Source organism: Arachis hypogaea, chromosome 9 (assembly GCF_003086295.3).
Source record: "Arachis hypogaea cultivar Tifrunner chromosome 9, arahy.Tifrunner.gnm2.J5K5, whole genome shotgun sequence".
Taxonomy (NCBI): Eukaryota; Viridiplantae; Streptophyta; class Magnoliopsida; order Fabales; family Fabaceae; genus Arachis; species Arachis hypogaea.
This window is the reverse complement of record NC_092044.1, coordinates 44,197,553-44,218,584: the sequence shown is the minus strand read 5'-3', so window position 1 is coordinate 44,218,584 and position 21,032 is coordinate 44,197,553. Positions and strand designations below refer to the sequence as shown.

Below are 21,032 nucleotides of genomic sequence, written 5' to 3'. Positions count from 1 at the left end.
GTGGTATTTCGAGTAGGATTCAGGGATTGAATGACTGTGACGAGTTTCAAACTCACAAGGGTTGGGCGTAGAGACAGACGCAAAAGGATCAATGGATCCTATTCCAGCATGAGTGAGAACCGACAAATGATTAGCCGTGCGGTGACAGCGCACCTGGACCATTTTCACTGAGAGGACGGATGGTAGCCATTGACAACGGTGATCCACCAACACACAGCTTGCCATAGGAGGAACCTTGCGTGCATAAAAAAGAAGACAGGGGGAAAGCAGAGATTTAGAAGACAAAGCATCTCCAAAACTCCAACATATTCTCCTTTACTGCATAACAAGTATTATTTAATCCATGCTCTCTTGTTCATTTGCAAGTCAACTAATAATTATAATTGATATCCTGACTAAGAGTTACAAGATAACCATAGCTTGCTTCAAGCCAATAATCTCCGTGGGATCGACCCTTACTCACGTAATGTATTACTTGGACGACCCAATGCACTTGCTGGTTAGTGGTACGAGTTGTGAAAAGTGTGATTTACAATTTCGTGCACCACTTACCCCATCGAAGTTTGCATGCAAGTATGAGGACCGGTGTATCTCCTAACCTCTAACTTTTCTTGCTTTCGGCGATACGATATGAGCATACTCCAATTACAAACGGATCTGAACTGGATATATTGTGAATTGTACCTCAACTGGTCACTCTCTACTATTTTGTACTCCACAGCCCTCTGATGTGCTATACTGCTTAACTGCCAACATGACTTCTTTCTTGTTTTTAAATTGTTGTCCAATCTGAAACTCTTTGCTTGGATCCTCTTTAGGGCCTCCCTGGGTAAACGACCAATCCGAAGTCATTGCATCGAGATTCAACCTCGTGAAATGATCCGGCCGGTTATATAGTCGAGAAATGGCAGGCAGTGTCAGAGCAATTTGTGTGTCACCGTAGTAATTCATCTCTTTTTTCTCCTCACCATCATCAGGAATTTCAGGTGGTTCTTCGTCAACATCTTTTCCGTCATCGGGGTTAACTTCATACTAATCCATCACCGGATCTCTGATAGCAGAACCATCATGACTTTCAATACCATCATCCATTAAGTCAACATTACAAATTTTAATATTAGACCCCTCCTGACTACCCTCACGTGGCATATTTAGGTCCACCATCATCCTTCTGATAGTTCGTCTACCAGCTCCACTCAACGGACTATCATCGATAGTATCTGCAGATAATCCTCGGCCACCCAACTCGACAAAAAACACGAATAATTCTGACAGATGAATATTTGTCCATTGGTTGTGCCACGACCTTATAAGTCGTACGTCCTCGTCGTCGCACAAATGGTATCTAATTCAAAACAATAGAAATATTTCTCACAATCGTAGTCTAATAAATATACTAGTAATAGAGAGAATACAACTGTAATATACCTTTTATAAAACAAACTGCCATCTATTTCGGTCGGATATCTGTAGTAAATTTTTTCACCATTTTTGCCTCTTGCTGCCTGATGGAATGCAATATCAAATTCTTCAGAGTTGTTAAATTGTTGACATTCGGTGTCATATAAGTAATTATCGATTGCTTCGATCTAAAAATGATAGAACCTTCTTTGTTATACACTATTTCACTACCACAATGAATGGATAACAATGGATTCCTTGACATCGTAGAGAAAATGTCAATAGTGAAAAAGAAAATGAACAATGAATTTGTGCCTCTCTGATCCGCTCTCCAACAAACATGCTTTTATTTTGAAAACCTAACATAGAGTTTGTTAAGAGTGCTCGAACTATATATAAATTATATAGTTCGCCGGGGATGCGGTGAACTCTATATAAATTATAGGGTTCGCCGGAGGTGCAGCAAATTCTAATTTATATAGAGTTCGCCGAAAGTGCAACGAACTTGTCTTTATTACAAAAAAAAATATATTCTAAAAAATAAAGTTAAAATATTTTATTTAAGAAAGTAAATATTTTTTTATTTTATTTACGAAAAAAATCCCACCAGTTATCATATGCTTCCAAACACCTTTACAATGCAACCAAAATAATAATTTTTTTAGTTCAACTTGCATTAAAAATTTCTCTACCGACATCATACGTTACATAACCATCCCTCCGCTTTTTGAATAATGGTCCCACTTTTTTTCTCCACTGACCCAAAAAATTAAAAAACAAAGAGAAAAAAAGGAGCCTCCCACTACATACAAATTTGGTCATCCACCACCAACCCCACCATAGAATTTAGAGAGAAAAATCATCAAGAAGGCCATAGAAAAAATAAACACTTATTTTAATCATCTTCACCATGACAATGACATGCTGGGATACCAAAGTTTTACTTATTAGCAATCGCAACTACTACTTGTTTAAAAAGAAAATACAACAAAACAAATTTAATTAAGACTCTTAAAACTTAGTTTATTTTGGTGGAATGGTTATTTCACTCACATATTTAAATAAATGTTGGAATTTAAATTTTATTATGTATATACAATAAATTCTTAAATAAAGTTCACATATGTAATCAATTATTTATTGACCTTCTAAACAGAGATTTATCGTAAAAATTCCAAAAAAAAAAAAAAACAAAACTAAGACTCTTAAATTAAAATTAAAAAGAATAGCTGAACCGACCCAGATCCTTCTCCATCCAATCACAATTTGTAAAGTATGCAAGAAAGTAGAACACCTCCCACCCCCTCCTTTGTCGTGGTTCATAAAGGTTGTTGAAAAAAAAAATAAAAGAAAACACAAAAAGATTGGGACCAAATTATCTTAAGGTGGAGAATTGTGTTGATCAAATTCATCGTATGGTGCCTTTGTCACATATAGCTAGTGCATGTAGATTGTAGTTTGATAGTTGAGGCGTACACAAAAACATAGAGACAAATTAAAGAAATAAAATTGTGTGTAATTTCAAATTTTTTTAAAAAAGGCAGAAAATACACAAACATATATTGATCTTATAATTCCCTAATTTGAAGCATAATTTTGTAATTATTTGTCTCTATTTGTATCATACTCAACTACCAAATACAACGATATATAGATAAGTGTTAATTGTGTACACAACATGTATTTTAGATTGATCTAATAAAGCTATACTGAATGATGAATAATGGATGGTATATTAGAACAAAATAAAATACGATGTTTGGAGTATCTATGAATGGGAGTTAGATTCAGGCTTGATGAGTGATGATGGTTCTGAAGGAGGCATACGGAAAATGGCTGAGGCAAGAGAAATAGGCATAATGCAAAGTGCCTTGGACTGAAGGAATTGCATGGCAGCTCCAACATCTTCTTCCATTAACTTTGCAACTTGTTGCTCTGTTCCATCATTTGACCATTTCTCCCATGCTTGCTCGTTGTTCCCTCCACCTTCTATTTCCTCACCCTGCTGTATACACATTGTTAACATACACAATGAAAATAATACGAAAAAGAAAAAGAGTAGCATTTTGATTTTTCAAATGTTGAAAATTAAAAGGATGATCACCTCGACAGCAGATAGAGGAACATCAGCCACAAGCTGGGCAACAGCGCCAGCCCCACCTAGTCTACTCATGCTCAATACCTGTATCAACGCACATGATTGGTGAAAACCATGTACCACGTTTGAAAAGTTATTATTATTATAGTAGCCCACAATATCCCTAATTCGATTGAGACCTCATTGCACAAATGGGAAGAAGACACACGAGATAATAATGTCAATCCATGAATGACATTGTAACTACTACTTAAAAAAGTAGTAATTATAGTGCTCAAGGTCATCAAATCATGTGTGTGGAGCCTTGTGAAATATACACAATGTGCATAGATAGTAGATAAATGAGACCAAATATCTTTAGGTTGTAAAGATAAATATTAGAAAACTGTTTTAATTTGTCTCTATCATTTAGAAAAGTAGAAAATATAAAAATTGTATTAGGACTTAGGACATACATAATTAATGAAAGATTTTCATACCTTAACTTGGAGCCTTAGAAACTTGACATAATCCACAATTTCATCAAGCATGGCTGCTCTGTCCGTCTACAACAACATAGATTCACAATATCTAAGCAAACAAAAGATATTGAAGTTGAAATTCGTAATACCAAAGCATAGAATACCTTATTGATGCTGGGAACTAATTCCTGCAATGCCTTCATTCTTTCAGCAATCCTCTCACGACGTAACTGCATCACATATGAGTAAACATGACAACATGCACCTTATTATGTTCTCGGTTGCCTTTTCTTCAAATATAATTTAAAGATGTACAAAAAGTTACAATAACAGATAAAAAAAAAATCGAACGAGAATTAAAAGAAAAGCCACATACCCTCTCAGCAATACTGTGAGGATCGGTAGCTTGGCCTCTTCTTGCTCGCACTCGAGGGCGTATCCCCGGTGGTTGTTGTGGCAGAGCAGTTACAGACACTGGATTTGGGGCTTGCTGCCTCTGAAATGCCTGCAATGCCAACCTCCTCCTTCGTTAGTAACACCACAATTTTATACCATAAATAGTTAGAGCATTTCATCACTAAAATTAGCAATATCTTTTTTGTTATTTCTTCTTGAGTAATACTAGAAAATCAATACTATATCAATTAATTTCGGTCAATATTATAACAAATTGTCAAACAAGTCTAATATGAAGCTCATTAAAAATGATATGAATTTGTACCAGATATTTTTTTAATTGAGTTTTAAGTATTCTTATTTTTAAAAATTTTAGATATTTTTTCTTATATTAAATATTAGCAATAATGTAGGTTTTATAATATTAGCTTCTAAAACTTTTTTCTTTTTGGAAACATAAAGTAATGTGCTTATGTGCAAATGTTACCTTGAAGCATTGATATTTTTGAGGGATAAAAAAAAAGAAAATTATCAACGATTTCAATTAGATTACTCTAAAAGGCAAGCTAAATACAATTTCAAAACAGTTCTTAAAAATATAGATTTTTTTTGTTTTTTTTTTTTTACAATATTTTCTAATACGATAGGCTAATAATTAATTCGTTGTGGATCTGAATTCTATTTAAGAGTCTGTCATAAGATGAGATTCGAATCTCTAAACACTTGCTTAAAGAAACAAGTAAATCGATCACTCAACCAACTCAAGTTAGTTTTCGTTAAAACATAAATGATTTCAAATTGTATAAATAATTAAGTAGACATTTATTCATATCTTTTAAATTTTAATACTACTGCACACATTTATTCATATCTTTTAAATTTAATACTACACCTCTGGTTTTCTCATTAATCACAATCATGACTGTACTGGATGCCTCCGGTACGGGTTGAGGGATGGATCGGGAACTAGCGGGTCGAGGCAGAAGCCGGATTACTTGACTGGAGCGATGGGGGGAGGTACCTGCAAAGACACTCCGACGCTCAAGTCAGAATGGATCTGAGAGGTACAAGGTGTGAGGAATGAATGAATACCTGGAGGGACCTAGGTCCTCTATTTATAGGCGAAGGTAGCTATCGTATCTTATCTTCTCTGGCTAAGATAAGGGAGACGTTCGAATTCGAAAGTTGGTTGGGAGTTCTAATGGACAAGTCCCGGGCCTTCTAGAGGGTTTCGATGGTCCGGACCCGGGTAGCCGGGTTCGGGGTTTTACTTTGGGTCAGGGATCCGTGAGCTGGATCCGTAACAGTTGTCCCCGCAGCGGGAGAGCGAGTGAGGTTGGTCTGTCGCTGGGAGATGCGATTTTGATCGTGAGCTAGGTCGGTTTGTCGTCGTGAGATGCGGTCTTGGCCTAGGGGCCTTCCGTCCCTCTCGGGTGGTCGTTTGATTCTTTTGAGGGGGGTCGGTGTGCCGGCCCCGGTTTTTATGGTTATGCCGAAGATTCGCCTGGCTGTTTTGGTCTGACGCGACTCTTCTATGTCCAATGCGCCTGTTGCATTTTTCGAGGCGTGCTTTATTGGTTTCTTTTTCCAAGAGGGTCATTTATTGCGAGGGGACGTTTTTTCGGTGTCTTTCCTTTATTGCCCCTACACGCCTTTTTGTTGTCCAGGGTTATTTGCGTCTTTCTGCCCCCTTTTGAAACTGTTTTGGCTTTCCTTCTTACTTCCCTCGTTTATTCTCATTTTTCTTTTGTTCTTTCCTCTGAAGAAGATTCTCCTTCTCTCTGCTGTGTTCTGGTGTTTCCTCGTGGTTGGATTTCTGCTTCCCTACTGCAGCATTTTTTCTTGTTTTTTGCATTGTCAGGTTAGTATCCTCCTGTTTCTTCTTTTCTTTTTCTATTTGATGGTGTCTTGTTGCTCTGTTTTTTGCCATGCGTTGTTACTGCTGTCTGTGTTATTTGTGCTGTGTTTTTGGGTGATGGTGGTATTTTGCATTTTGGAGGGGTTGAGCACCGCCGTGTTTGATAGTAGGTAGTGGGTTGGTTTTTGGTTGTCTTTTTCTGCTTCTGCGTAGGGTTAGTAGGCTGATGGTGGTGCTCCTCCCTGTTTTAGGTATGCATCGGCGGAGGAGCGAGGGTGTGGGTACTCTGATAGCCCCTTCCAAGGGCGTCCCCGCTCGCTATGCTTGGGTGACTAGCGATGTGTGGGGTGTTCCGTCGCGGATGACGGAGGCCAATCTCCAAAGGCTCCGTGATCAAGGGGCGGTGTGTGGTGGTGGTGATGTGGAGCGGTAGTATGAGCTTGTCCTCCCTGATGAGGACGAGCGGGTTTGTTATCTGAATCTCAATTCGCCGACCGTGCCGAACTGGATGTGGGTTTACGAATCGATGTTTACTCGACTCGGTGTGCGCCTCCCCTTTACCCCGTTTGTTCAGGAGTTGCTGAGTCGGTGTTCCGTGGCACCGTCGCAGCTTCATCCGAACAGTTGGGCGGCTGTTCGGTCCTTTGAGCTTGTGTGTCAATATCTCGACTTTCCGGTTTCCGTGCCTGTTTTCCTTTTTCTTTTCTTATGTACTCTTTCGACTAAGGAAGGAAAGCATAAGAAATGATATATGTCTTTCCGGGCTCAGCCTCATCATCGTATATTCGGTTTGTTTAAAGATTCTTTCCACGGTTTTAAGAGAGAATACTTTAAAGTGCGCCCCGTTCAGGGGCATCGTCCTTTTTGGTTGACGTTAGAAGGCGAGCGTCGGTTTCTGACTTACTGGAATTTTGGTGCCGGGCCGTTGGTCTTGACCAAGGTCACGTATGATGGTTTGTCTCCGGAGGATAAGGACGTCGCTAGTGTTCCTTGGCATTTGTTTGGGGATCGTCCGTTGAATCCTCGGGACGTCATGGGGGACCCTGTGGCTTGTCGGACGTATATTGGTGTGTTTTTATCATTTTGTTTTTCCTTGTGTCTTCTTTCTGGCTTTGTAACTTGTATTTTTTTTGTTTCTTTCAATTGAGATGGCTGGTGGTTTGACTTCTCTGGCGAGGTTGAAGACTGCGATGGATCAGGAGGAGGGGTCGTCGGCATCTCCTGCTACCCCTGTCTCTAATCCTGCTGTGGGTTCCCAAGCTGTTTCTCAGGAAGTGGTTTCGGCTGGGGTTAGGGTTGGTACCCAGGTTCCTTCTTGTCCCGTGAATTCACCAGAGGAGGAGGTCGTTGTGGTTTCGGCTGCTGAGGCTTCTTGGAAGAGAAAGAGGCCTGAGGAGCCTAGTAGTGAGACCTTAGGGGAAGAGGGTGCTGTTCCCACTGTGATGGACCGACGTTTTGATGCTTTGGGGTTCATAGATCAGTACTTGATGCCTGGCACTGAGCCATTTTTTGGTGAGTGTGATGTCTCTTTTCAAGCCAAGTCGGTGTATCGCGCCCTTCTCCGGTCTGTCGTTATTGTTCGAAAGGCCGAGCCCGTGATGGCTCAGGTCGGTTTGTTGGATAAGAAGCTTCGTCACTCCCAAGCTTATGTGACCAAGTTGAAAGAGCAGCTTGAATCTACCGAGGTAGCGAGGGAGAAGGCGGTGAAGTCTTCCGAGGAGGCCGGGGCGGAGATCCTTCGTCTTTTGAGGTTAAGACTTCGTTTCTTTTGCAGCTGAGTGTGGAGCGGCAACGGGCTTCCGATGCGGGTTCTCAGGCTACTGTGCTTCTTTGTGAGGTGGAGGATTTAAAGGCCGAAGTTGCTGCTCTAAAAAAGGAGAAGGCGGAGTTATTGGCTGATGCGAAGGGTGCGATTGCGGCTACCGAGGAAACGATGAGGGCTCAGGCTTTGGTGTTGGCCCCGGGTGTGGATGTGTCTGTGATGGGGGCTTTCAAGACCGTCCGTGATGGCCGAATTGTAGACCTCGAGTAGCTTTTACTGTACCTTGTTATTTTGGTTTGTTTTGTTTATTATGGATATTTGGTTGGCCGTGGGCCGTATACTTGGTATGTTTTGAACTTCGGTTTGTGCCATTGTGGCCGTTTATATTTTGCTATTGATGACTCGTGTGGTCGTTTGGGCTTTTCTGTTTTATTTTGAGCCGTTATGTGTTTTAAGCCATTGTGACTTTAGGACCTTTGGTAGGCCATTAGTATTTTAGGGATATCCATTTGTTAGGCCCCGAGGATGATCAGTTCTCGGTGTTGCGGCCGTGTTTCTATTCCGTTTTGGGGGAAAAGAAAAGGGAAAAAACACAATGGAATTTTTTGGGCCTCGTTAAAACCCTCCGTTTCTAGCAGGAAAGAGTACCCGTGATTAAAATTTTCTAAAAAGGGAAAATAAATGTAGTGTGATAGAGAAGGAAAATGAGTAAAATCTAAAAAACATTAGAAAGATAAGGGATGACCTAAGGAGGTCGGTCTAAGTGTAGTAGCATCGTAAGTTGGCGGCGTTCCATGTTCTCGGGACTTCGTCGTCGTTGAGTTGTTCGAGTTTGTATGCTCCCCTTCCGATGGTGGCTTTGATTCTGTATGGTCCTTCCCAATTGGGGGTGAGTTTCCCTTCCCCTAGGGTCGGGGCTCCGATGTCATTTCGTCATAGGACGAGGTCGTCGGGTGCAAATTCTCGTTTGATGACGCCGTGGTTGTACCTTAAAGCTGATTCTTTGTTTTAGGGCCAGTTCTCTGATATGAGCTATACTTCTTTCTTCGTCAATGAGGTCGCGTTCCGCTTCCTCGTCGTTCCCTCCGACCGTTTTTCTGGGGCTTAGGTCTCCTATCTCCACTGGGATGACGGCCTCTATACCGTATGTTAATCAGAAAGGTGTCTCCCCTGTGGTCGTTTGGGGTGTTGTTCGGTATAACCATAGGACCGAACCGAGTTCGTCGGCCCATAGTCCTTTGGCTTCGACGAGCCGTTTCTTGAGTCCTTTGACGATTATTTTGTTTGCGGATTCCACCTGTCCGTTTGTTTGGAGGTGTTCTACCGAGCTGAAACGGTGGGATATACGTAGTCCATCTAGGAATTCTTTGAACTTTTTGTCAGCAAATTAGATTCCGTTGTCCGAGATAACAATCTCGGAGATTCCGAATCGAGTGATGATCTGTCGCCAAAGGAATTTTTAGCATTGGGTTGCCATGATGGAGGCCAGGGGCTCGGCCTCGATCCACTTAGTGTAGTAATCTATGGCGACGATAAGATATCAGAGTTAGCCGGGTGCCGTAGGAAGGGGTTCGACAAGGTCGATTCCCCAGGTGCCGAATGGCCGCTCTCCCGATATGATGCTGAGCTGGTGCGGGGCGGCCTGGTGGATGTTGGCGTGCTTTTGGCATTTATCGCAGTTTTTTGCTAACTGCATGGAGTCCCGGATAACCGTGGGCCAGAAGTAGCCGGCTCGAATAACTTTTTGGGCGAGGGTTTTACCTCCGATTTGGTGGCCACAACAACCTTCGTGGATTTCGCGGAGTATGTACTCCGTGTCTCCGGGTTCGACGCATTTGAAGAGGGGTTGCGAGAGTCCGAGTTTGTATAGTTGCCCTGCGACAACCACGTAGTTAGCGACTTCTCTTTTTGTCCGTTTCTCCTCTTTGGGGTCTTCAGGTAGTGTTCCATCGAGGAGGTATTGTAGGATAGGGTATGTCCATGATCCTTGGCCAGAGAGTGTCAGGCAAGCGTTAGCTGTTGTGGATATGGACGGTGATTTAATGACTTCCTGAATTAGCGATTTGTTGCCGTGTCCTGGTTTGGTGTTGGCTAGCTTGGAGAGGAGATCTGCTCTGGTATTTCGTTCTTTGGGAACGTGCCGTATGGTGATGTGATTGAACCCTTCTTTCAGTTCGTTCACCTTGGCGAGGTATTGTTGGAGTAAAGGGTCTCGTGTTTGGTAGTCTCTGTTGATTTGGGAGCTAAATACCTGTGAATCGGTGCTTACTTCTAGGATTTTTGCTCCGATGTCCTTGGCTAGGGCTAGGCCTGCCAGGAGGGCCTCATATTCTGCTTGATTAATAGAAACTGGGAATTCATATCGTACTGACTGTTCGATTACGACCCCGTTTTGGCTTTTGAGTATGACCCCGGCACGTCCGGAGGTGACGTTTGACGAGCCATCGACGTGCAGCTTCCATGACTCGGGAGTGGAATTTCCCAGAGTTATTTTGGCGATGAAGTCGGCCATGGCTTGTGCTTTGATTGCGTTTCGGGGTTCAAACTTGATTTGGAATTGGGACAGCTCGATGGACCATGCTAGCATTCTTCCTGCTAGGTCTGGCTTTTGTAGTACCTGTTTGACCACTTGGTCGGTCCGGACCGTCACGGGATGGGCCTGGAAGTATTTTCGTAAGCGCTGGGAGGCCGTGAGGAGCGCGAAAGCAAGTTTTTCTAGACGTGAGTAGCGGGTCTCTGCATCTTGTAGGACCTTGCTTATGAAGTATATGGGTTTTTGTTCTTTCTGCTCGTTTTTGCGGATGAGTTCTGCTGCGAGTGCCTCTTCCGTTATGGAGAGGTATAGGTAGAGGGTCTCCCCTGTTTGGGGTTTGGCGAGAATTGGTGGTTCCGCTAGGACTCTTTTGAAGTGTTGGAAGGCTTCTTCGCATTCTGCTTCCCATTTGAAGGGGGCTCCTTTCTTCATCAGTTTGAAAAAGAAAATTGCTTTTTGTGCCGATGCTCCGAGGAAGCGGGATAACGCTGTGAGCCGGCCGGCGAGCTTTTGGATGTCGTTGAGGTTTTTTGGGCTTGTCATGTCGAGGATGGCACGACATTTCTCTGGGTTAGCTTCGTCTCCGCGTTGCGTGATCATGAAGCCGAGGAATTTTCCTGCCTCCATTCCGAAGACGCATTTTGTCGGGTTGAGTCGCATTCGATGCTTTCGTAGGGTGTTCATTATGAGCCTGAGGTCACTGATGAGTTGTTCACCGGATTCGGTTTTGGCGAGCATGTCATATATGTAGACTTCTAATTTGGTTCCGGACAGATTTTGAAATATCTTATTGACGAGCCTTTGGTAGGTTGCTCTGGCGTTCTTTAGGCCGAAAGGCATGACCGTGTAGCAGTATGTTCCGTCGGGGGTGATAAACGCTGTTTTTTTCTCGTCGGATCGGTGCATCGGTATTTGATTATAGCCGGAGTATGCATCCATGAAGCTGGGGTATCGATGGCCGGATGCGGCGTCTACCAATCCATCGATGTTGGGTAGGGGGAAGGCGTCTTTTGGACAAGCTTTGTTAAGGTCTGTATAATCGACGCACATTTGCCATTTCCCGTTGGACTTCTTTACTAATACGACATTTGCCAACCACATCGTGTATGGTAGTTCTCTGATGAAGTTTGCCTCGAGTAGGGCCTTTACTTGTCTCCTGACCTCGGCTGCCCGGTCCTGGGACATTTTTCGTCTTCTTTGTGCCACGGGTTTGGCTTTGGGATCTACGGCTAGTCGGTGGGACATTAGGTCGGGGTCTATCCCGGGCATGTCGGCTGGTGTGAAAGCGAATAGGTCTCTATTTTGTTTCAAAAATTGAGAAAGGTTTTCTTTAAGGTCGTATGGGAGGTTCCTGTTGATGAAAGTGTATTCGTCTTTGGTTCGTCCTATTTGTAGTTTTTCCATGTCGCCTTCTGGTTCTGGTCTGGGTTGGCCATCTTGTCGGGCGTCCAAGTCGGCTAGGAATATCCCAGCCGCGTTGCGAGACTTCTTTCGTAAAGCTAGACTGGTGTTGTCACATTCTGCTACGACCTCGCGGTCTCCGTGAATAGTGGCTATGGAGCCGTCGTCCGCTATGAATTTCATAAGGAGATATTTGGTAAAAATGATGGCGGAGAAGTCATTGATCATTTTCCTTCCGAGGATGACGTTGTAGGCGGTGGAATCTTTTAGGACCACAAATTCGGACAGAATTGTCTTCCTTTGGTTGCCTGTCCCTATGGTGAGGGGTAGGGTGATGGAGCTGTCCGGTTTGAGGAAATTGTCCGCAAGTCCTGTAACGCCATTGCAATGTGTTTGGAGATTTTCGTTGTGGAGCCCGAGCTTGTCGAAGGCTCCTCGGAAGAGGATGTTGAAGTCTGCACCGGTGTCCACCAGTATCCTTCAAACTAGTCCCGTTCCGATTCTTGCCGAGATGACGAAAGGTGCATCTTCGGCAGAGGTGCCGTGTTGGCAGTCCTTGGGTAGAAATTTTATCGTTTTGTCGGGAGTGGTAGATGGGGCTTGATTTCTGACGGCCAAGACCTTGAGGTCCTTTTTTAGCGTCGATTTTGATTTGCCTGGTATGTCTTTGCCTGTGATAACGTTTACTATTATGGTTGGGTCGTCTTCTAGACTTTCCTTGGGAGGTTATTTTTGTGTTCTCGGGTTGCGTCCTTCTCTTTCAACTGACCTGTCCCTTTCTGTGCGTCTTGGTTCTTTGATGATTTTGGCGAACTCTGGGAGCTTTCCGTCTCTTATGGCTTGTTCGAGGGCGTCTTTGAGGTCGAAACAGTCTTGTGTCCTGTGCCCGTAACCTCGGTGGTAGTCGCAGTAGAGGGCTTTGTTGCTGCCTGTTCTTTCTTTGAGTTGCCGGGCTTTTGGGATGATGCCTCGATCTGCTATCTGGTGGTATATCTCGGTAATTGGGGCCATTAGGGGTGTGTAATTAGAGAATTTGCCGATCCTGAGTGGTCGGTTTGTGTTTGTTGGTTTAGGGTGTTCCCTTAGGCCTTCTCTGGGTGGGTTGTGCCGAGGAGTCGGGTTGCCGTGTTGGGCGTTGTTGTGTTGCCGTTTGTTGGCGGCGACGACCTGGCTGACCTCTTCATTGTTTATATAATCTTTGGCAATGTTTTGGATCTCGTGCATGGACCATACTGGTTTGGTGGTAAGGTGTTTGCGGAAGTCTTCATTCATGAGTCCGTTCGTAAGGCAGAGTCTTGCGACCGAGTCTGTGAGCCCGTCGATTGTTAGGCATTCGTCGTTGAATCGGTCGAGATACTTCCTTGTGGATTCGTCGTGCCTTTGTGTGACCCCTAATAGGCTGATGGGGTGTTTGGCCTTGGTAATTCTGGTGGTGAATTGGGCCATGAACCTTCGTGATATGTCGCGAATGCCGATTATGGATTCGTTGGGGAGGGCATTGAACCATTTGATCGCTGGTCCGGACAAGGTCATCAGGAAGGCTCTGCATCGGACGGCGTCGGTGGTGCCTTCTAGGTTCATTCTGGCTTCGAATGCTGTTAAGTGTTCCTGGAGGTCTTTGGTTCCGTCGTATTTCATGTCCGTGGGTTTATCAAATCCTTTGGGGAGCTTTGCTTTCAAAATTCTTTCTGTGAAGGGGGTGGCTCCCATTATCACATGGTCGTTTCTTGTGCGTTTGGTTTCTCCGTATCGTCGGTCATCGTCCGTGTGGGCGGGATCGCGAGATATGCTGCGGTCGTATCTTTTGCTGTGTCTTCGTTCTGGAGATCTGTTACGTGAGGTGCTTCTATCATGCCTTTTGGCGTGTCGCCGTTCTGGCGATCTGCCGTGGCGGGACCTGGATCTGGAGGTTGCGTGACTTCCGTGTTCGGCGTTGTGCCTTTCTTTGTTGGCAACCCGACCTTCAAGTTCCTGTACTCTGTGGCAGAGTTCTCGGATTATTTGCGCTGACTTGTCTTCCGGATTCCCGGGATTCCGAGTCTTGGCGGGGTTGTTTTCTTTGTTATGGACGGTGTTTGCTATCCTTCCTTGAAGTATGGCTTCTTGGTTTTCAGGAGTAGGGTTTCGTGTTCGGGAGTTATCTTGGCGACTTATGGAATGCTCTTCGGGTTCGTCCGCCATTCCGACTAAACCGGCGTAAGTTCCCCACAGACGGCGCTAATGTACTGGATGCCTCCGGTACGGGTTGAGGGATGGATCGGAAACTAGCGGGTCGAGGCGGAAGCCGGATTACTTGATTGGAGCGATGGGGGGAGGTACCTGCAAAGACACTCTGACGCTCAAGTCAGAATGGATCTGAGAGGTAAAAGGTGTGAGGAATGAATGAATATTTGGAAGGACCTGGGTCCTCTATTTATAGGCGAAGGTAGCTATCGTATCTTATCTTCTCTGGCTAAGATAAGGGAGACGTTCGAATTCGAAAGTTGATTGGGAGTTCTAATGGGTCGGTCCCGGACCTTTTAGAAGGTTTCGATGGTCCGGACCCGAGTAGCTGGGTTCGGGGTTTTACTTTGGATCAGGGATCCGCAGGCTGGTTCCGTAACAATGACTCACTCTATTCTTCGAAATGCAGCCTACACAATAATAGAGTAGCACGACCAGAATTAATATTGTGCTGTATATTCTGAATTTTCAATGAAACTAAGAAGTCTAGTAGCAACTATCAATTGCAAAGGATTATTCTTTTCATATGTACAGGACACTTATTACTCTCCAAATAAGAGAGAAGCACACTAATTAATTACAATATTTTATGTTCCAAAAACCTCTGATTAGTTTGTCATTTAATGTGACATTCTCATTCTATGTAAAAGGAGAATTCTTTTTTAAGAAATGCCATGCTTTGCGCAGATAGAACCAATTCCCTAAAAAGCTAACAAGGACTTGGCCATAGTACATGTTTGGCGTTGCCCTTAAGTCACTACATATATAAATAGAACTTGTTAGGGCCAACAAGTAGACAACTCATTACTCATTAAGTGCAAGCAAAACAGATTCTAGATGTTTCGTATTCATGCACAATTACAATTAACATGAATACAAATTCATTGCATTAGCAGTTAGGACACATCAACATCCCTTTGGACTGTGGATTTCATAAACGAGTTAGTGTTATACACAATTTAATTTAGAAAAAAGTGTGGTTATTAAGATATTTGACAATGATATTGTAGAGTTTTAAGGGTTTGTCAATAGTTATTGAATTTTGACATGCATAAGATAAAGAATCAAAATTCAGACACTTAAAGTATTTTGAGTGAGTTAATTATTCGATTAATTTAAATTAGTTAAATTTATATATTTAGATAATTTTTAATTAATAAATTTAAAAATAATTAATTTATTGATATCACATTATAGAATTAATTATCAGGATAAAATTATTTTATATTTATATAAACGAATGCTACTTATATTTTATTAAGTTGCTATGGTACATGGATACTGACATGGATACAGGATACGATACGGAACACGCGGATGCATAAATTTTAAAATTTCATAAGACATGTAGACACGACATATATATAAAATATAAAGCATTTTTTAGATAAATTATAATGATATTTTGATATTTTATTGATATTAAAATATAAAATAATTTTTAACTATTTTTAATGTTTTATTTAAATTATATAAAGTATTTAAAATATTTTTTGTTTTAATAAATAATAATATATATTATTTCTAAACTCGTTTTAAGAATATATATTAAGAATAACGCTAGATATATTAACACGTAATGCTATTTAGGTGTGTTTAAATATATTCGGCGAAATTTTTTTATTTTTTTATTAAAATACGGTTAAATACAACAGACAAATATGCATAAATTTTAAAATTTTATAAGACATGTAGACACGACATATATATAAAATATAAAGTATTTTTTAGATAAATTATAATGATATTTTGATATTTTATTGATATTAAAATATAAAATAATTTTTTAACTATTTTTAATGTTTTATTTAAATTATATAAAGTATTTAAAATATTTTTTGTTTTAATAAATAATAATATATATTATTTCTAAACTCGTTTTAAGAATATATATTAAGAATAACGTTAGATATATTAACACGTGATGCTATTTAGGTGTGTTTAAATATATTCGGCAAAATTTTTTTTATTTTTTTAATAAAATACGGTTGAATACAATAGACAAATATTTATATCTGATACATAAACACAGTAATTTAACGAAATATCTGTACTTTATAATTAAGCTTAATAGATATCGTATCCAAGTTTAGGAGTAAACATACGTGTATTTATTAAAAGGAATTGGGTATTTATTAAGGATTTTATATTAATTAGTGTATTAAAGCTATTAATTTAAAACATAAATGTTTTCATTAATTTTCATTTAAAAAAATTGCTGAATTTAAGTTAGGTTCCCACAATTAAGATGAAGATGGAGCTTGAGAATTTCAAAATGTGCACATGCTAATTCCACTGACAAAATGACAAGCTCCTATACGAAATAGAAATATTCAAATATGTGACCCACGCGCTATCTAAATCGTCCCATAATTGGCCCTGAGATTGAACATAGGGGCATGCCTGTATATTATTTTATTTTTGTAATAATTTATAAATGGAAAAAAGAAAACGCGTTTGGTGGAAAGGGGGGACAAATCCGGTATTTCAACTAAAGTAGTACTGGTAAGTACTCATCAGTCTTTGATTGTAGAATTAAGCTACCTACCTACAAGCTTAAACCAAAGTGGTAATTAATTATGTGTATGATTAAATAAAAAAGGAAAATAGTATTTGACTAATAATATAATTTTATATATAATATAAAAAATATGGTATTAACTAAATTTAAAATTCTAAAAAATAAATTTTAATAATATAAAAATAAAATATTGACAAAAAATATTATTTAATATATCAATAAGTGTTTGTTTCTAATATTTTTCTGTAAAAAATAGTACTAAATACTAATAATAATAAGTATAAAATTTGATCGACTGTATGCAAAACAAAATCCTAATTCCCGAATATTCATTTTTATTTTTGATATAAGAGTGAATGAAAGAGAGAAAAGGCAATTATTCAGAGAATGCGAATATTGCTCTTGAGAGATTGAAACGGTTGAACATAAATATAAACGCATCCAAAGCAGAGCCAGAGAAGGTTCAAATTGTAATGGAAGCCTCAAAACCCAACCGTGAGATTTTCATAGTTAATAAATAAAAAAGTTGAAGGGAAAGGCACGCATAATAACCTTTCATTAAATATAATGATATCAGGGAGTAAAATAATTGTTGAGTATTCTATGTAGTTATTTATTTATTTATATATAGTAAAGAAAAGAATGAATGGCCACGGATGAAGGACTTAATAATAGAAAAGAAACACACACATATATGCAGAGGCATCTCATCTCATCTTTATATGCATTGTAAAGTCATCCAACTTTAAGGTTAATGTATTTTAATAACTTGTCGTCGTATAGGTTTAAGGTAATTATTGAGTGAACAAAAGTGGCCCATTGGGCAGATGGGTATAATTAAAGCATAATTATCATTATCATATCTTTCACGATGATGATGATAATAATAATAATCATAGTATTAGATTACTGAATAAAGGGTTAGAGACGTAATAATAATAATAATAATAATAATAATAATAATAATAATAATAATAATAATAATAATAATAATAATAATAATAATAATAATAATAATAATAATAATAATAATAATAAGTATGATTTTAGTACCAACGTAGAGACTGAAAATTTATTTTGTCTTTAGCCTTTTTTCTGCTTTAAAATAGTCCCAAAGTTTCAGTTTGTTTTAAAATCGTCCTTTTTACCAATTTTATTTTTTTATTACCAAACTACCCCTCATTAAAAAAATTATAAAATAAAATAAATATAAAATAATAATAATAATAATAACTAGAAAAAAGTAAAATATATATATTTTGTATTTATAGAAAAAAACTTAAGGTCCAACAATATTAATTTATTTTAGACGATAATTATAGTTAAGATCCTAACATTTTTGGTACAGCAGTCTAATATTATAACTTTAACTAACATTTTTAAATATTATTAATTAATTATTAATAAAAAATAATAAATTGTACTAATATGTAACATTATTTTAGTTTATATTTTAAACTTTAAATTGTGTGATCTATTTTTGAAAAAATTTAAAATGTACAAATAAGATTTTTTGTTAATCTTTTAAAATTTATCATTTATGTTTCTGTTAAGGAATAATTTCGTTACTAAAAGTCTAAAACACATGTCCAAGAGAATAAATTTGGACATAAAAAATTAAAAATGATAAAAAAATATTATTTATGTATTAAAATTAGTCAACAAATTAAGTACTATGTATTTATTTATAAATATACATATAATCATATGCATAGTTTAATTTATTTAGTGTATTTGTATATATAGTTGTAAAGAAATATTAGAACATCTATTATTTAATAACAATAATGGGGTTATAAAAATTAGTAATGTAAAAGGCATATAAATCAAAGTTGAAAGTAACTGAGTTACATTAATTTTATTTTCAAATAATGATAATAATAACAATAAAAAGTGAAAACTCAAGTTAAATTATATTTATGTAAATTTAATAAATAAAAATAGTTATATTTTCAGTTAATAGTAATAGATGAGATACCTGGTGGTGGTGGAGAGGAGATGGAAGAGTGGGGCGAAGAGGTGGCTGAGTAGGAGGAGGAAGGGGGGGAGTATTTTGCAACTGTCCAAACGCTGGAAACAAACCTCTCATGTGCATCGAATCCCGATCCTACCATACACACAACACAAGACAAACCATAAACCATTACATCCAAATGAAAACAAAACAAAACATAGAAACCAAACCAAGATCAAGTATAATATTTCATATTCTTGTGCGATGCTTGAGTTTCTCCAATTCTTGTCCTCTACATTCATGCATAATTATTAGTTGCTCACACCCCAACCAACTTAGTTAGCTTCTTACCTCCCAAAAATGATCTTGGCAACAATAATATTATCATCGTTGCATGGCTAGCTGCTTTGCTAGACCAATTGAAATTACACATATATCTATGTCTATCTAAATGCATGTGCAAATTAAAGGTAACAAATCAAATTATGGAGATCCAAATCAAAATAAACCAGAAGATCAGAGAGACTCTCTTTTTTCTTTTTCTGCCTATGATAAAGTAATCCCTTGCTTGTAGGCATTTCAGCAAGTTAATCAGATAGATAGTTTGGAATTCTAATCTTGTAGTCATTTCCACTCAACCATATATCCAAATTAATGCATATAGCACCACCAACAACATAACATGCCATATATCCCTCGTTCCATTTTAGATTCAATTACAACGATGAAAAGATATACCAAACAACTATAATATATATACAAAAAATCAGTCACTTATTATAATACATATTAAAATATAAAACATGTATTAAAAATAAATTAAACAAATTAAACAACTAACATCCTTTTGTACACAAATACTTATTAATGACTGTTTTGGTAGCTGAGATTTCGTATTTTGTATAACAAAACATGAAAGGAATATACAACTTAATTATACTCCGTTTTACTTTTTACATTTTAAGTTAATTGACAATTTAACTTAATGTATTTAAATTGGTTAAAACGAAGATATACATAGAGAAGAATATAACATAGATACTTACAGTAGTGATTCCAGCAGTAGAAGAGGAAGATGGAGAGCTATTATTATTATTATTATTATTATTATTATTATTATTATTATTATTGTTGTTGTTGGTATTGTTACTAAGACGAAGGTATTGTTGTTGGTGGTGGTGGTTGTTGTTAATGGCAGCCTCAACATCAGAAACTTGTTCAGGAAAGCGTCTAAGGAAACCAGTTTGCTCCAAATTCAAACCCAAAGGCATCCCCATTCTTAAGCCATCCGGAACAGTAGTCCTTGATACTGTGGACCCCAACTGAAGCACCATTGGCATGGACCCCACTAATGTTCTACCGCCACCGCCGCCATACTCACTTGGAACCGCCAAGATCTGTTCGAAGAAATCGTCGCCCAAACCTTCCGACCCGTTATTATTGTTACCAGCCATGATGATCTCTTTCTCTTAAAGCCGAAAGCAAAACCAGCAAACTCACTCTTTTATATATATGGGAAAGTTTCAACAGATTGTTAGTTGAAGAAACGAATCAAAGAAGCGTCGTTATGGGCACATTTTTTGTGTTTTGAGAAGCACGAAGAGCGGAAAATAAGGAAGGTTTAAAAGTTATTATGTCGTGTTGTTTTGGGTGAACCGAAATGGAATTCCACTACTTCGCAGTTCCCAATGAAGTTGTTTGGGTTATCAGTTATGTTTGTTGTGGTGTCACTGTGTGAAATTTAAGAAGAGTTGAAAATGAAAGAGAAAGAAGACATAAAAGGAGAGTCGTGTGTTGGTGGTGGTGGCAACGGGGTTCAAAGTTTGAGGATTTTTCGTTTTTGATTATCAGCTTTTGGTAATAGTTGTGACGGTTTTTGGTGTGATGAGAGGATGGAGAGAATGGTATGGTTGAGTGCGCTGTGGCCTTTAAAGAGAGAGAGAGAGAGAGAGAGTGTTGCTCAAAGGTAACTGGGGTGAAGTCTTTCTTTCGTGCACGCACGCGCTCACTATTTCTATTTTATTAGCATCCAAATTAATTTTGAATGGAAGAGATCTATTTTCTATTAGCCAAGTGTTATAACATATCAAAAAATACTATTTGTATACTAAAATTAATAATCAATATAATTATATATAAATATATATATATATATATATATAATTTAATTTATTTTTAATATATATTTATCATATCCAACAAATAAAAGTTAAGTCCAATAAGACAAAAAGGATCACTAAAAAAATGGTCTTTATAATAAATCCGACCATTTTAAAAAGGTCAGACATCGACATAAGGAGGCTTAGTTTTTTCTACCTAAGACAGGTAATTATTTCTAGAAATCTCTCTTACTATCTCTATCTTTCTTAAAAGATAGATTCCAAGAAACTCCCAAGATAAAGGAAATGATCAAACATAAGAAAA

General features: G+C 38.7%; 1 protein-coding gene across 5 annotated transcripts; it reads right to left on the bottom strand.

The window, feature by feature from the left end:
* Positions 1-2,765: 2,765 nt before the first annotated feature.
* Positions 2,766-20,654, bottom strand: LOC112710959 (transcription factor UNE12). 5 transcript variants are annotated; one of them, XR_011865707.1, is made up of 8 exons: positions 19,655-19,854; positions 18,633-18,761; positions 8,722-14,543; positions 4,337-4,465; positions 4,125-4,190; positions 3,979-4,044; positions 3,506-3,583; positions 2,996-3,406 (listed from the first exon to the last, which is right to left on the bottom strand). XR_011865707.1 is itself a non-coding variant. In XM_025763463.3 (7 exons), the coding sequence occupies exons 1-7, from the start codon at positions 20,060-20,062 to the stop codon at positions 3,170-3,172; spliced, it is 1,113 nt and encodes a 370-aa protein (XP_025619248.1). In that variant the 5' UTR covers positions 20,063-20,654; the 3' UTR covers positions 2,766-3,169. The 5 variants fall into 5 exon arrangements, 3 of the variants coding, with proteins under 3 accessions (XP_025619248.1, XP_025619249.1, XP_072059042.1); XR_011865706.1 differs by having other exon boundaries at positions 2,996-3,403; XM_025763463.3 differs by lacking the exon at positions 8,722-14,543 and having other exon boundaries at positions 2,766-3,406; positions 19,655-20,654.
* Between the last annotated feature and the right edge of the window lie 378 nt (positions 20,655-21,032).

Bases quoted from the DNA above. Each gene is read 5' to 3' on its own strand.
- LOC112710959 (XM_072202941.1), bottom strand. From the start codon at position 14,091: ATGGCGGACGAACCCGAAGAGCATTCCATAAGTCGCCAAGATAACTCC.